Genomic DNA, 12,454 nt, shown 5'->3' on the forward strand with positions numbered 1-12,454 from the left:
CACCGTGAGTTCCACAGGAATAGAAATCGGGTCCTCTGGATATCAGCACAATCGGGCCAGTGATCTTAACCTCTGAGGCATCTCTCCGGAGCACTGGACTGAGCTCCCAAGGTCCAAATGAGAAGCAGAAGGAAGGAGAACATGAGCAGGGAAGTCAGGACCATGAGGGGTGCACCCACCCACTGTGACGGTGGGGCTGATCTAATGGGAGCTCACCAAGGCCAGCTGGACTGGGACTGGTTAAGCATGTAATCAAACTGGTCTCCCTGAATGTGGCGGTCAATGAGGGCTGACTGAGAAGCCAAGGACAATAGCACTGGGTTTTGATCCTACAGCATGTACTGGCTTTGTGGGAGCCTAGTCAGTTCGGATGCTCACCTTCCTAGACCTGGATGGGGGGGGGGGCTTGGACTTCCCACAGGGCAGGGAATCCTGACTGCTCTTTGGACTAGGGGGGGAGGGGGTGGGGGAAATGGGAGGAGGGGAAGAGGTGAAAATTTTTAATAAAAATAAATAAACAAAATAAAAAATAAAATGAAGCTAAGTGGGACTTTGTAGGGGTGTTATGATATTCATTTACCTCAAAATTAGTAAAAATAAACATTAAAGAGAAATATAAATGTTCTTATTTCCTATTATCAACTGATAGTAATAATTAGTGGAAAAAAAGCCCATGAATTTGAAAGGAGCAGAGAGGGATATGCAGGATGCTGAGGGGCAATGAAACATAGGAGTGAAATGATGCAATTATATTATAATACTCCAAAATGAAGTAATATGTTTATTAAAGATAGCAAAATAATTACATGGCCTGAATTCTAGGTAGCATTGAGAAAACTAGTTCACCTCAATCATCGGTTTTCGAAAGGTTATGAATATAATTCTTCATAATAACATTAGGAAAGGTGTAAGTCCAAAGGAAAATGTGAATATCTGCAAATACAAATTGATATATAACTTTAATCAATCCTAAAATGTCCTCATTAAAATCGTACTTTAATTGTTATAATTATAAAATGTGTTTATCCAAATAATCCCTTTAGAAAATATATCAATAAATAATTTCAAGATCATAAAAATCTTCAAACTTTTATATTAGTAACCCAAGTTCCAAAATGTTATTCTACAGCTAAAATGAGATGGGGGAAATTTCATATCATAATATGTTACTGCATCACAGATATATTGAGAAATTAAAATAACAGCAATTCAGTAACAGTGATATCTAATTAAACAAGAAATTTATTAAAATTCACTAATGCAAATCACTAATATAAGTAAAATTCCAATTGCATGAAGTTGGAATGATTGAACAGTATAATAGTCTATGTGAGGAAGTGGAAAAAATCTAATATATAGATAGTACACATGCAATTTATAACCTAGAAGGTAGTATATCAGAGTAGGGGAGACTTTTAATTTTTCTGCATTTGTCATCTTACTAGTGTCATAATATTTAGAGTAGAAAATATAGTTGAAAATTCCCCAAATCAACTTTTCTTCTTTTAAAAAATTGAGTGGGAAGGGAAGAGGGGAGGATTTGGGGTCAACTAAGGGAAGGGAAATGATAAGGACAAAATATATTGGAAGAAAAACTTTGAATAAAAATGTAAATACATAATCTACTTTCTTAAATTCTAAAGAAGGAATGATATTTGTGGATATGAAAGTCAGGCTAATACTACAAAACTGTTTTTATTAACACTATAAGACTGTTATAAACTTTATATAAAGAGCAATACCATGGACCCAAACCCCAACCACATATGTTCTTTGATAAAGATTTCAAATCCCCATTCTCATTTATGGAGTAACTTATTCTGTCCATGTCTCCAGAAATATTCCATAATTTTTGTTTCCTTAAGAAACAAAATCTTATGTAAATTAAATGAAAAGATATTAAAAAGAACAAAAATCTTGAAAGTTCTACATCAGTACCTGACCATGTTCAGGGATCCTTCACAAAAGATTAGGCCACTGAGGTAAATCCTGGAGAAGGCATTTCTGGAATAATGCTTTTTTGGTTCCGCTGTTTGCATTGGTACTATTTCCCTCACATTAATTTTAACAAGTCTATTGTTAGCAACATTTTTGTTATTTTTCAAATAATAGGATTTCTATATTAATGAAAAGTTATATATAACACTCAAGTTTATCAGAAGGATTAGTAGCACTTAGTATAAATACTATTTCTATAATATATAGTTCAAACAAATACTGATTTTACTATGGAAAAGAATAACTGAACATCTTGTTTGAAATGGCTTTTATGTCAAATTCCTTAAGCCTATCCTATTTTGATCTAAGATTATCACTAAAAATAAATGTTTCGTATTAATTCAGCCAAGCAGACATTTTTCTGATGTCTTTGTTCCCTGCAGTTACTAACCATCACTCTCTCTTCTTACTGTTGCACTTTAGATTTCCCTGTATGTCCCAGCTTTAGTGTTTTACTATTTATGAAATGTAGGGGAAGGTACCATTATCTGTCTCCTTTTCTCTTCCTCTTAGTAGATGACTAACTTTCTAATTTTCTTCTCTGAATAATTTATATTTCTTTTAGAAGGAGACCACGTCATGCCTAAAGTACTAACCTAGTTCAGAACATCAACCACTTAACATTTTTCTGAACAGTCTTGGGATGAAAACCTGATGATGTCTACAGAACCAGCACAATGAGAGAAAATTAAATGGACATAATTGCCTCAATAGTTGGAGTCACTCTGATATTTAATGTTTTCCTCTGTGTTGTGTGTTAATATGTATTTGTAGAAACTATACACTTTACCTTCTCTCATAATAAATATATAAGGTGGAATATCACTTCAATCTCTGACAGTGTTAGTATTCTTTATAAAGGCTCAAACTATACTATATTTATTAAAAAGCAGAAGAATGATGAGAACATTAGTATACTAGATTAATGATACTGTAATTGCTAAAACCAAAGTCCTATTTAGAGATAAAATAAGAAAAATGTCTATTTAATGATTTTTTTAGTTTGCTTGGTTTCAAACTAAAAGTTTAATTTTGTAACAGTTTAAGAGCTTTTGAAACATCTGTTCATAATGAAGAAATGAAAGAAAGGAATATAGAAGAAAGGAAAAAGTAATGTAGGAGTGAGGGAGGGAAAGAGAAGGAAGAAAGTAATGAGGAAAGGAGGAAGGAATGATGGAATGATAAAAGGAAGAGGAAAAAATCAAAGGAGTTTGTACTCTAACAGTTGTTACATATTTGACACTTACAAAATGTTGTCCTATTTGCTCCACATGTTCTCTTCATTCTTGAATATCTGCATTGTGCTTGCTGTGTGATCTATACTAAAGATGAGAACTCTAAACACCAGAATTTTGTAACTCTCTCAAGAACAGTTACAAAGTCAAAGGCCCATGACTACATTAAACAGCAGTCTGCCCACAATCTGTACTCTATCATTTTTTATAGTTTAAAAACACCTTAAAAATGCAAAGAGAGAGAGAGAGAGAGAGAGAGAGAGAGAGAGAGAGAGAGAGAGAAAGTCCTACATTCCAACTCTGTGAAAATCTCCAGATATACTTCTTTTCTTCTCTGTGAAGAAGGACTTTTAGTGGTGAACAAAACACTGTATTTGTATCCTCTTCCTTTTTTTCCTATAGGAGAGAGAGGAAGGGGACTGTGGGATATAGGTGAAAATGCTATCAGCTTTTTCTAGTACTATCTCCACCATGGTCTTAGATAAAATAAAATGAACTAAACTTTCCTCCTTGGTTCCAACTGGAGTTTAAGAAACTTTCCTTGAGAGGTCATGAACCTGCGAGATTCACTCTTAGTTCCCCAGGGTTTGAAAAAGAGCTAGCAGCATTGGTTTCTAAACACAGTTTGGTCTGCCTTTCACTTGTTCGAGTGTTTATAATTATTTTCTATGCCACAGCCAAGTTAGAATTTATCTTTTATTTTTTTAATATTTTATTAAGTTTTTATTTGATAATTCTTTAAATTCTCAATCAGTTAAAGAACATAACACTTTTTGTAGAGATAGATATAGTGTCTCAGAAAGATTTTTATATGAAATCCCATATTTCTCTCAAGCCTAGGACCTGAGACTTGTAATACACAGCCTACCCATTAATAAAAATACAATATTTTGGTATTAATTTTATATAAAATATGAATAGTTTGGGGAATGTGGAGGCTAAGACTGTTATTAAAGAAAATATAAAGTATATGAAGAATTATAAACTAATTGTAAAGTTATTTCTCTATACAAGAATTAACTTGAGGATTAATAGCTTTTAAAGGTTAAAAAATGTATTTTTTTTTTCATTCTTTTCATCTAACAAATGATTTGGAAGACATGTTCATTATTAAAAAAAAAACAATATAACACTGGGTCTGTATGTGAGGGCTTATGCTGTAGAAAATGGTAGTCACACTTGTTCTTAGGAGACAATGCTGGGAGCAACACTGCAAGCTCGAGGGCAGCCTGAGTTAAATCAGAAGTTCCAAACCAGCCAGGAAAATTCTTTTCTCAGACAAGTCTATTGGACCAAGAAGATGTTTATTAGATAATGATGCTTTCCACTAAACCTAACAAACTGAGTTTAAATCCTCCATTTTCATACTATCTGTTTCCATTTTTTGTGTTATAGCTCATATGCCCTACACACACACACACACACACACACCTATACAAACATATTTCTAAAAAATCTAGAATCTGCATATTAAAAATGTAGCATTTATATTTCTGGGTGTAGCATAATTAACTTGAGATGCTTTCTAGTTCCATCAATTTTCCTGCAAAACTGTAATTTCATTTTTTTGAAGATTATATCTTCCTTTTTATATCTATCTATCTATCTATCATCTATCATCTATCTATCATCTATTCATGAATCTATTTCTTGAGGGAAAGATTTTATGTGCATGCCATAGTGTATGTATGGTGAACAGATGACAACTTACATGATTCCACAGGCTTTTTTCACCATTAGGCACTGGGAGTTCTGGGGATTGGTGTCAGACATGATAGAAAACACGTTCACCAGCTGAGCCATCTCACTGGCTCTTAATTGCACTTCATTGTTTATTTATAGAGTTTTTCAAACATATTTCTTAGCTAATGTGAAAACCGCAGTTAACATAGATGAACAAATATCACTCTGTTAGGACTAAGAAATCAGTGGTGAGCTAAATAGTTTCATTTTCTGAAGAAAACCTCCACACTGATGCCCATAGTGGTTCAGCAGTCATGTGTCTGCAAGTCATGAATAATGATTCCTCATTACTGAGATCCCCATTAGCTTTTGTTTTCATTTGTCTTTGTTTTTTTGGGTTTTTTTGTTTTTTTGTTTGTTTGTTTTTTGTTTTGTTTTGTTTTTCGAGACAGGGTTTCTCTGTAGCTTTGGAGCCTGTCCTGGCACTAGCTCTTGTAGACCAGGCTGGCCTCGAACTCACAGAGATCCATCCGCCTGTCTCCGCCTCCCGAGTGCTGGGATTAAAGGCGTGCGCCACCACTGCCCGGCTTCATTTGTCTTCTTGATGGCCACTTTGACTGAAGTGAAGAGGAATTTTTTTAATGTACTTTTAACTTTTTCTTCTTAACTTTTGGCCACATAAGTATACATGTGTCCTACTTATATGCAGTGTTCTTGGAAGCCAGAAAAGAGTAGTGGACCCACTGGAACTGGAATCACAGTGACAGGTGTTTGCAAGTCACCATGTGGGTACTGAGAATTGAACCCCGATCTCCTTTGCAAAAACAACCATGCCTAACCATTTAGCCATCTTCTTAGCCCTGAGAAGTGGAATCATAACATTTTAAATTTGTCTTCCTGATGTGGGATTTCCCTCTGTATGCTGTAGATCCCATTGTTTAATAAAGGACTGCCTTGGGCCTGCACAGGGAATAAAGGTAGGTGGGGAAAACTAAGCTGAATGCTGAGAGAAAGAAGGAATTAAGGAGAAGCCATGGAACTGCTGCCAGAGACAGACCTGCTAAAACGTTGCTGATATGCCACGACTTCATGGTGATGCACAGATTAATGGAGATGTGTTAAGTTAAAATGTAAGAGTTAGCCAATAAGAAGCTAGAGCTAATGTGCCAAGAAGTGAATTAAATAATGTATTTTCTGTTATGTTATGTTAAATATTTTGATCAATTTCAAGGTAATTTAGAGAGGATTGAGAGAAATCTAATTTTATTTTATTTCATATCATATCCTGTTTGCTGAGCACCATTTATTGAACAGGTTGTCATTTTTCCAAAATACATTTTTTGTCATTACTCTCAAGAGTTAATTGACCTTGACTCAGCATGTTTATTTCTGCCTTTTGGTTCTGTTTGCCATTGTATCTCATTTTAGTCATGATGCCATGCTGTGTTTGTCCCTAGGACTTCCTAGAATGATCTGAGGTTGGGTATTTTAATAGCTCCAATATTTTCATTTATGCCTAGGATTACTTAGGCAATTCAAAGTCTTAATAGTGGAATGCAAACCAATATTAGTTAAAAATATGTAGACAGATATAGCACATTAATAAAGGCAACACTTTGTCAAGGTGTTAAAAAACAAGTGTTATACTTATTCATTAAATGCAGTGGATCATAGTTTCATTAAAAGCACTAGGGAGAAATATAGATCAAGTAGAGTCTGATGTATATAATTTCAGGAGAATTTTATACCTGACTCTCCCCTTTAGATGTGTCTTCCAAAACAAAACAAAACATGACAGTGGGAATGAGTGTAGAAAGATTTCAGCATAGATGTAAACAAACGGTGAAGGAGTTGAAGGGTGAGGAATAAGGTAAACAAATACCAAACTAAGGAAGTTTGTAAGGGTCATATGGAAGCCTACTATTTTTAAGACAATTCAATATTCTATTTAAAAGAGAGTTTGACTCTCAACCAGAGGACGTTCATGGAACTGACCTGGGCTTTCAGAACTTGTGGGGAAGCTGTGTTTCTTGGTCTTCTTGTAAGAATCACAGCAGAGGGAAAAGGGCTCTCTCTGACTCTGTTGCCTGCTCCTATGATCCTTTTCTCCTGCTGGGTTGACTCGCTCAGCTTTAATAGGAGAGTGGGTGCTTAATCTTGCTGCATCTTGGTATGTCATGGCTGGGTGATATATATGCAATGCATGAACTTTTCTGAAGAACAAGGACAGGAACTTGATGGGGGAGAGGTTAAAGTGGAACTGGGAGAAGAGGAGGGAGGAAATGTAATTGGGCTGAGAAATTTTTAATTAACTAATAATAACAATTAAGGGAGTTTGAATGGAAGTATCTTGCATGTGTGGACAATTGTTCTTCCATAAGTCATGGATTGCTAAATAAAAATTCCAGTGAAAGGTAAACAAAACAATAATCTGTTACTGATGATGGTTGTCCATCATCACTACATAGTAAGACCTTAATGTTGAGAAATCACACACTTTGTACGATACAGTTTGTACTGAACTGAGAATGTCCTCTATGCTAGCTCCTTCCATACTAAATCTTGAGAATAGTATTTTTTTGCAGTGTTATCAATAGATGTGGACTCATAACTGAGAATGAGAAACATTGAAGGCTTCTGGGACAACTTACCCTCTCCCCCCCCCAAAACAACAGTCTAGTGAAGAAGCTATTGAAAAGAGTCCTGAAAAGCTGAGAAAGATGCTGAAGGGTTATTCTTTACAGTTGATGGCTTTTGGCAGGATGGGGTGGGGAAGGTCTGTTTTCTTTAAGGGGCTGGTCAATGTGAGCTTGACTATTCTCCAGTGAATATACGGGCAATGCAATTTGGAATTGGTCAGTTTTATTTTTTATTTATTTATCTATTTTTGTGGGGAATGGCAGAACAAAGTTGAGAGAGTGGACCTGGGAGAAATGGAAAGCAAATGTAATACGATTGCATTGTACAAAATTCCAAAATAAATAACAAAAATGTTATCTTGGAGAAAAATAAAAAAAACAGTAGAAAATAATTCAGGTAAGCTTATTTTATGCTACAAATAACAAATTGCTTATATTCTACTAGATATGGCCCTCTTCTTTGAACAATTAGAACTTAAAAGCTCTCCCCAACTTTTATATTTTTGCAAAAAGAGTTTTTGTTTTGTTTCATTTTCACAATATCATTTCTTTGGTTCACATTTTGGTTTTCTAATATACACAGATAATGGAGGATGAGGTTAGACAATGTAAAGAGTAGAACGTAAAATGGTTTCTGCCTCCTTAGAACAATAGGTCAAGGGTTAGTATTTTAAAGTAGAAGACACAAAGAATAATTTAAATAAGACATAGGAACACAGAATGAAATACATTTTAGGTTATACTGCTGTACCAATATTCATACTTAATATTTATATTAAAAGAAAATAATTCCTATATCCTAAATTTATAGACTGTAGATGATGATTATTCTGGGCACATTTTAAATTGAGTTTTCTTTTTTCATGAATCAGTTAAATTCTGCATTTTCTTGTGATACATAAATTCATGTAAATGAGTATGATAAAATATTTTAAAACTATGTAATATGAGATTTGAGACATTATTCAGGGGTTAAGAACATGTATTGATCTTACAGATTATTTGGGCTTGGTTTGCACCCTTGTGAGCAGCTCACACCTGCTTGTGACTCCAGATTCAGGTGATTCTGATACTTCTGGCCTCTAAGGTCCTTGTACTTATATAAGCAGAGAAAGCTCCATCATCCTGGCTGCCCTGACCTGAACAATCACATAGAAACTATATTAATTACAACAATGCTTGGCCAACAGCTCAGGTATATTTTTAGCTTGCTTTTATATCATTTATTTATTTATTTATTTAAATTTCTGTCTCTTCCCCGCCACCGCCTCCCCTTTCCCTCCCCCTCCCCCAATCAAGTCCCCCTCCCTCATCAGACCAAAGAGCAATCAGGGTTCCCTGCCCTGTGGGAAGTCCAAGGACCACCCACCTCCATCCAGGTCTAGTAAGGTGAGCATCCAAAAAACTGCCTAGGCTCCCACGAAACCAATAGGTACAGTAGGATCAAAAACCCATTGCCATTGTTCTTGAGGTCTCAGTAGTCCTCATTGTCCACTATGTTCAGCGAGACCGGTTTTAACCCAGGCTTTTTCAGACCCAGGCCAGCTGGCCTTGGTGAGTTCCCGATAGAACATCCCCATTGTCTCAGTGTATGGGTGCACCCCTCGCGGTCCTGAGTTCCTTGCTTGTGCTCTCTCTCCTTCTGCTCCTGATTTGGACCTTGAGATTTCAGTCCGGTGCTCCAATGTGGGTCTCTGTCTCTGTCTCCTTTCATCGCCTGATGAAGGTTAATATTCAGGAGGATGCCTATATGTTTTTCTTTGGGTTCTCCTTCTTATTTAGCTTCTCTAAGAACCCGAATTATAGGCTCAATGTCCTTTATTTATGGCTAGAAACCAAATATGAGTGAGTACATCCCATGTTCCTCTTTTTGGGTCTGGCTTACCTCACTCAGGATAGTGTTTTCTATTTCCATCCATTTGCCTGCAAACTTCAAGAAGTCCTTGTTTTTTACTGCTGAGTAGTACTCTAATATGTATATATTCCATACTTTCTTCATCCATTCTTCAATTGAAGGGCATCTAGGTTGTTTCCAGGTTCTGGCTATTACAAACAATGCTGCTATGAACATAGTAGAGCATATACTTTTGTTGTATGATAAGGCCTCTCTTGGGTATATTCCCAAGAGTGGTATTGCTGGGTCCATGGGTAGGTTGATCCCGAATTTCCTGAGAAACCTCCACACTGCTTTCCAGAGTGGTTGCACAAGTTTGCATTCCCACCAGCAATGGATGAGTGTACCCCTTTCTCCACAACCTCTCCAGCAAAGGCTATCATTGGTGTTTTTGATTTTAGCCATTCTGACAGGTGTAAGATGGTATCTTAAAGTTGTCTTGATTTGCATTTCCCTGATCGCTAAGGAAGTTGAGCATGACCTTAGGTGTCTTTTGGCCATTTGAACTTCTTCTGTTGAGAGATCTCTGTTCAGCTCAGTGCCCCATTTTATAATTGGGTTGATTAGCCTTTTACGGTCTAGTTTCTTGAGTTCTTTATATATTTTGGAGATCAGACCTTTGTCAGTTGCGGGGTTGGTGAAGATCTTCTCCCAGTCAGTGGGTTGCCTTTCTGTCTTAGCAACAGTGTCCTTTGCTTTACAGAAGCTTCTCAGTCTCAGGAGGTCCCATTTATTCAATGAGGCCCTTACTGTCTGTGCTGCTGGGGTTATACGTAGGAAGTGGTCTCCTGTGCCCACGTGTTGTAGAGTACTTCCCACTTTCTCTTCAATCAGGTTCAGTGTGTTTGGACTGATATTGAGGTCTTTCACCCACTTGGACTTGAGTTTTGTGCATGGTGATAGATATGGATCTATTTTCATTCTTCTACAGATTGACATCCAGTTTTGCCAGCACAATTTGTTGAAGATGCTCTCTTTTTTCCATTGTATACTTTTAGCTCCTTTATCGAAAATCAGGTATTCCTAGGTTTGTGAGTTAAAGTCAGGGTCTTCTATTCGATTCCATTGGTTGACTTCTCTGTTTTTATGCCAATACCAAGCTGTTTTCAATAGTGTAGCTCTGTAATGGAGTTTGAAGTCAGGGATGGTAATGCCTCCAGAAGATCCTTTATTGTATAGGATTGTTTTGGCTATCCTGGGTTTTTTGTTTTTTTATATATAGTTGGTTATTGTCTTCTCCAGATCTGTGAAGAATTTTGATGGGACTTTGATGGGAATTGCACTGAATCTATAGATTGCTTTTGGTAGAATTGCCATCCTCCCAATCCAAGAGCAAGGGAGATCCTTCCATTATCTGGTGTCCTCTTCAATTTCTTTCTTCAAAGACTTAAAGTTCTCGTCAAGGCTGCAAACTCCTGGATCCTCCTTCCTCTCCTCCATCGCCTTCCTCCACCTCTACCAGAGCCACCATGTCATCCGTTCGGCCCGCCACTGTGCTGGGTTGCATGGCGATGGGTGGTCGCATGGATCAGACCTCCAGCGCAGCGTCGGTGCAAGCTTTCCTGAAGCGCGGCCACACCGAGTTCGACACAGCCTTTGTGTATACGGAAGGCCGGTCTGAGACAATCCTGGGCAGCCTGGGGCTCGGGCTGGGTCGCAGTGGCTGCAAAGTGAAAATAGCCACCAAGGCTATTGGAACGCTTGGGAAGACTTTGAAGTCTGATGATGTCCGGTTCCAGCTGGAGACGTCACTGAAGCGGCTGCAGTGTCCCCGGGTGGACATCTTCTACTTACACTACCCAGACCAGAACACCCCTATAGAGGACACGCTGCAGGTCTGCCACCAGCTGCATCAGGAGGGCAAGTTTGTGGAGCTTGGCCTGTCCAACTATGCCTCCTGGGAAGTGGCTGAGATCTGTACCCTCTGCAAGAAAAATGGCTGGATCGTGCCAACTGTATATCAGGGTATGTACAATGCCACCACCCGGCTGGTGGAGAAGGAGCTCTTCCCCTGTCTCAGACACTTTGGATTGAGATTCTATGCCTTCAGTCCTTTGGCTGGTGGCCTGCTGACTGGCAGGTATAAATACCAGGACAAGGATGAAAAGCAGCCTGATAGCCGCTTCTTTGGGGGTCCAGTTTCTAAGCTTTACATAAACCGGTACTAGAAGGACGAATACTTCAAGGGCATCGCTCTGGTAGAGAAGGCTCTGAAATCCAGCTATGGCACCAGCACCCCCAGTATGACCTCGGCCGCCCTGCGGTGGATGTACCATCACTCACAGCTCAAGGGCGCCCATGGGGATGCGGTCATTCTGGGCATGTCCAGTCTGGAGCAATTGGAGCAGAACTTGGCCTGCGTTGAAGAAGGGCCCCTGGAGCCGGCTGTCGTGGAGGCCTTTGACCAAGCCTGGGACCTGGTTGCTCATGATTGTTCCAACTACTTCCACTGGCTCTGACATGGGGAGGTGTAGAGGTCACTGCCTGTCAGGCTGTGTTCCAGCCTGGCTAGTCTGGGCTGTGAGCTGAGTCAGCTGCTCTTTCCCTCCTCATCCAGATCTCCTCCTGTTGACTAAAACCTGCCATGGCTGTAGCTCAGGCTGCAGCAGACCTGGTGGCCTTATTCTTTGAAAAAAAAAAAAGTTCTCGTCAAATACATCTTTCACTTCCTTGGTCAGAGTTACCCCAAGATATTTTATGCTATTTGTGGCTATCGTGAAAGGTGATGCTTCTCTGATTTCCCTCTCTGCTTCCTTATCCTTAGTGTATAGGAAGGCAACTGATTTTTTTGGAGTTGATCTTTTATCCTACCACATTACTAAAGGTGTTTATCAGCTGAAGGAGTTATTTGGTAGAGTTTTTGGAGTCGCTTATGTATACTATCATATCATCTGCAAATAACAAAAGCTTAACTTCTTCTTTTCCAATACAAATCCCCTTGATCCCCTTATGTTGTCTTATTGCTATTGCTAGAACTTCAAACACTATATTGAAGAGGTATGGAG

General features: G+C 38.2%; 1 protein-coding gene across 1 annotated transcript; it reads left to right on the forward strand.

The window, feature by feature from the left end:
- The first annotated feature begins 10,867 nt into the window (after positions 1–10,867).
- Positions 10,868–12,069, forward strand: LOC126497602 (aflatoxin B1 aldehyde reductase member 3-like). Its single transcript, XM_050135730.1, is given in 1 exon segment — positions 10,868–12,069. A coding segment is annotated over 1 exon segment (990 nt). The 5' UTR covers positions 10,868–10,918; the 3' UTR covers positions 11,909–12,069.
- Positions 12,070–12,454: the final 385 nt, after the last annotated feature.

This window comes from Alexandromys fortis, unplaced genomic scaffold (assembly GCF_014885135.2).
Source record: "Alexandromys fortis isolate MF-2015 unplaced genomic scaffold, M_Fortis_MF-2015_v1.1 scaffold_23, whole genome shotgun sequence".
Classification (NCBI taxonomy): domain Eukaryota; kingdom Metazoa; phylum Chordata; class Mammalia; order Rodentia; family Cricetidae; genus Alexandromys; species Alexandromys fortis.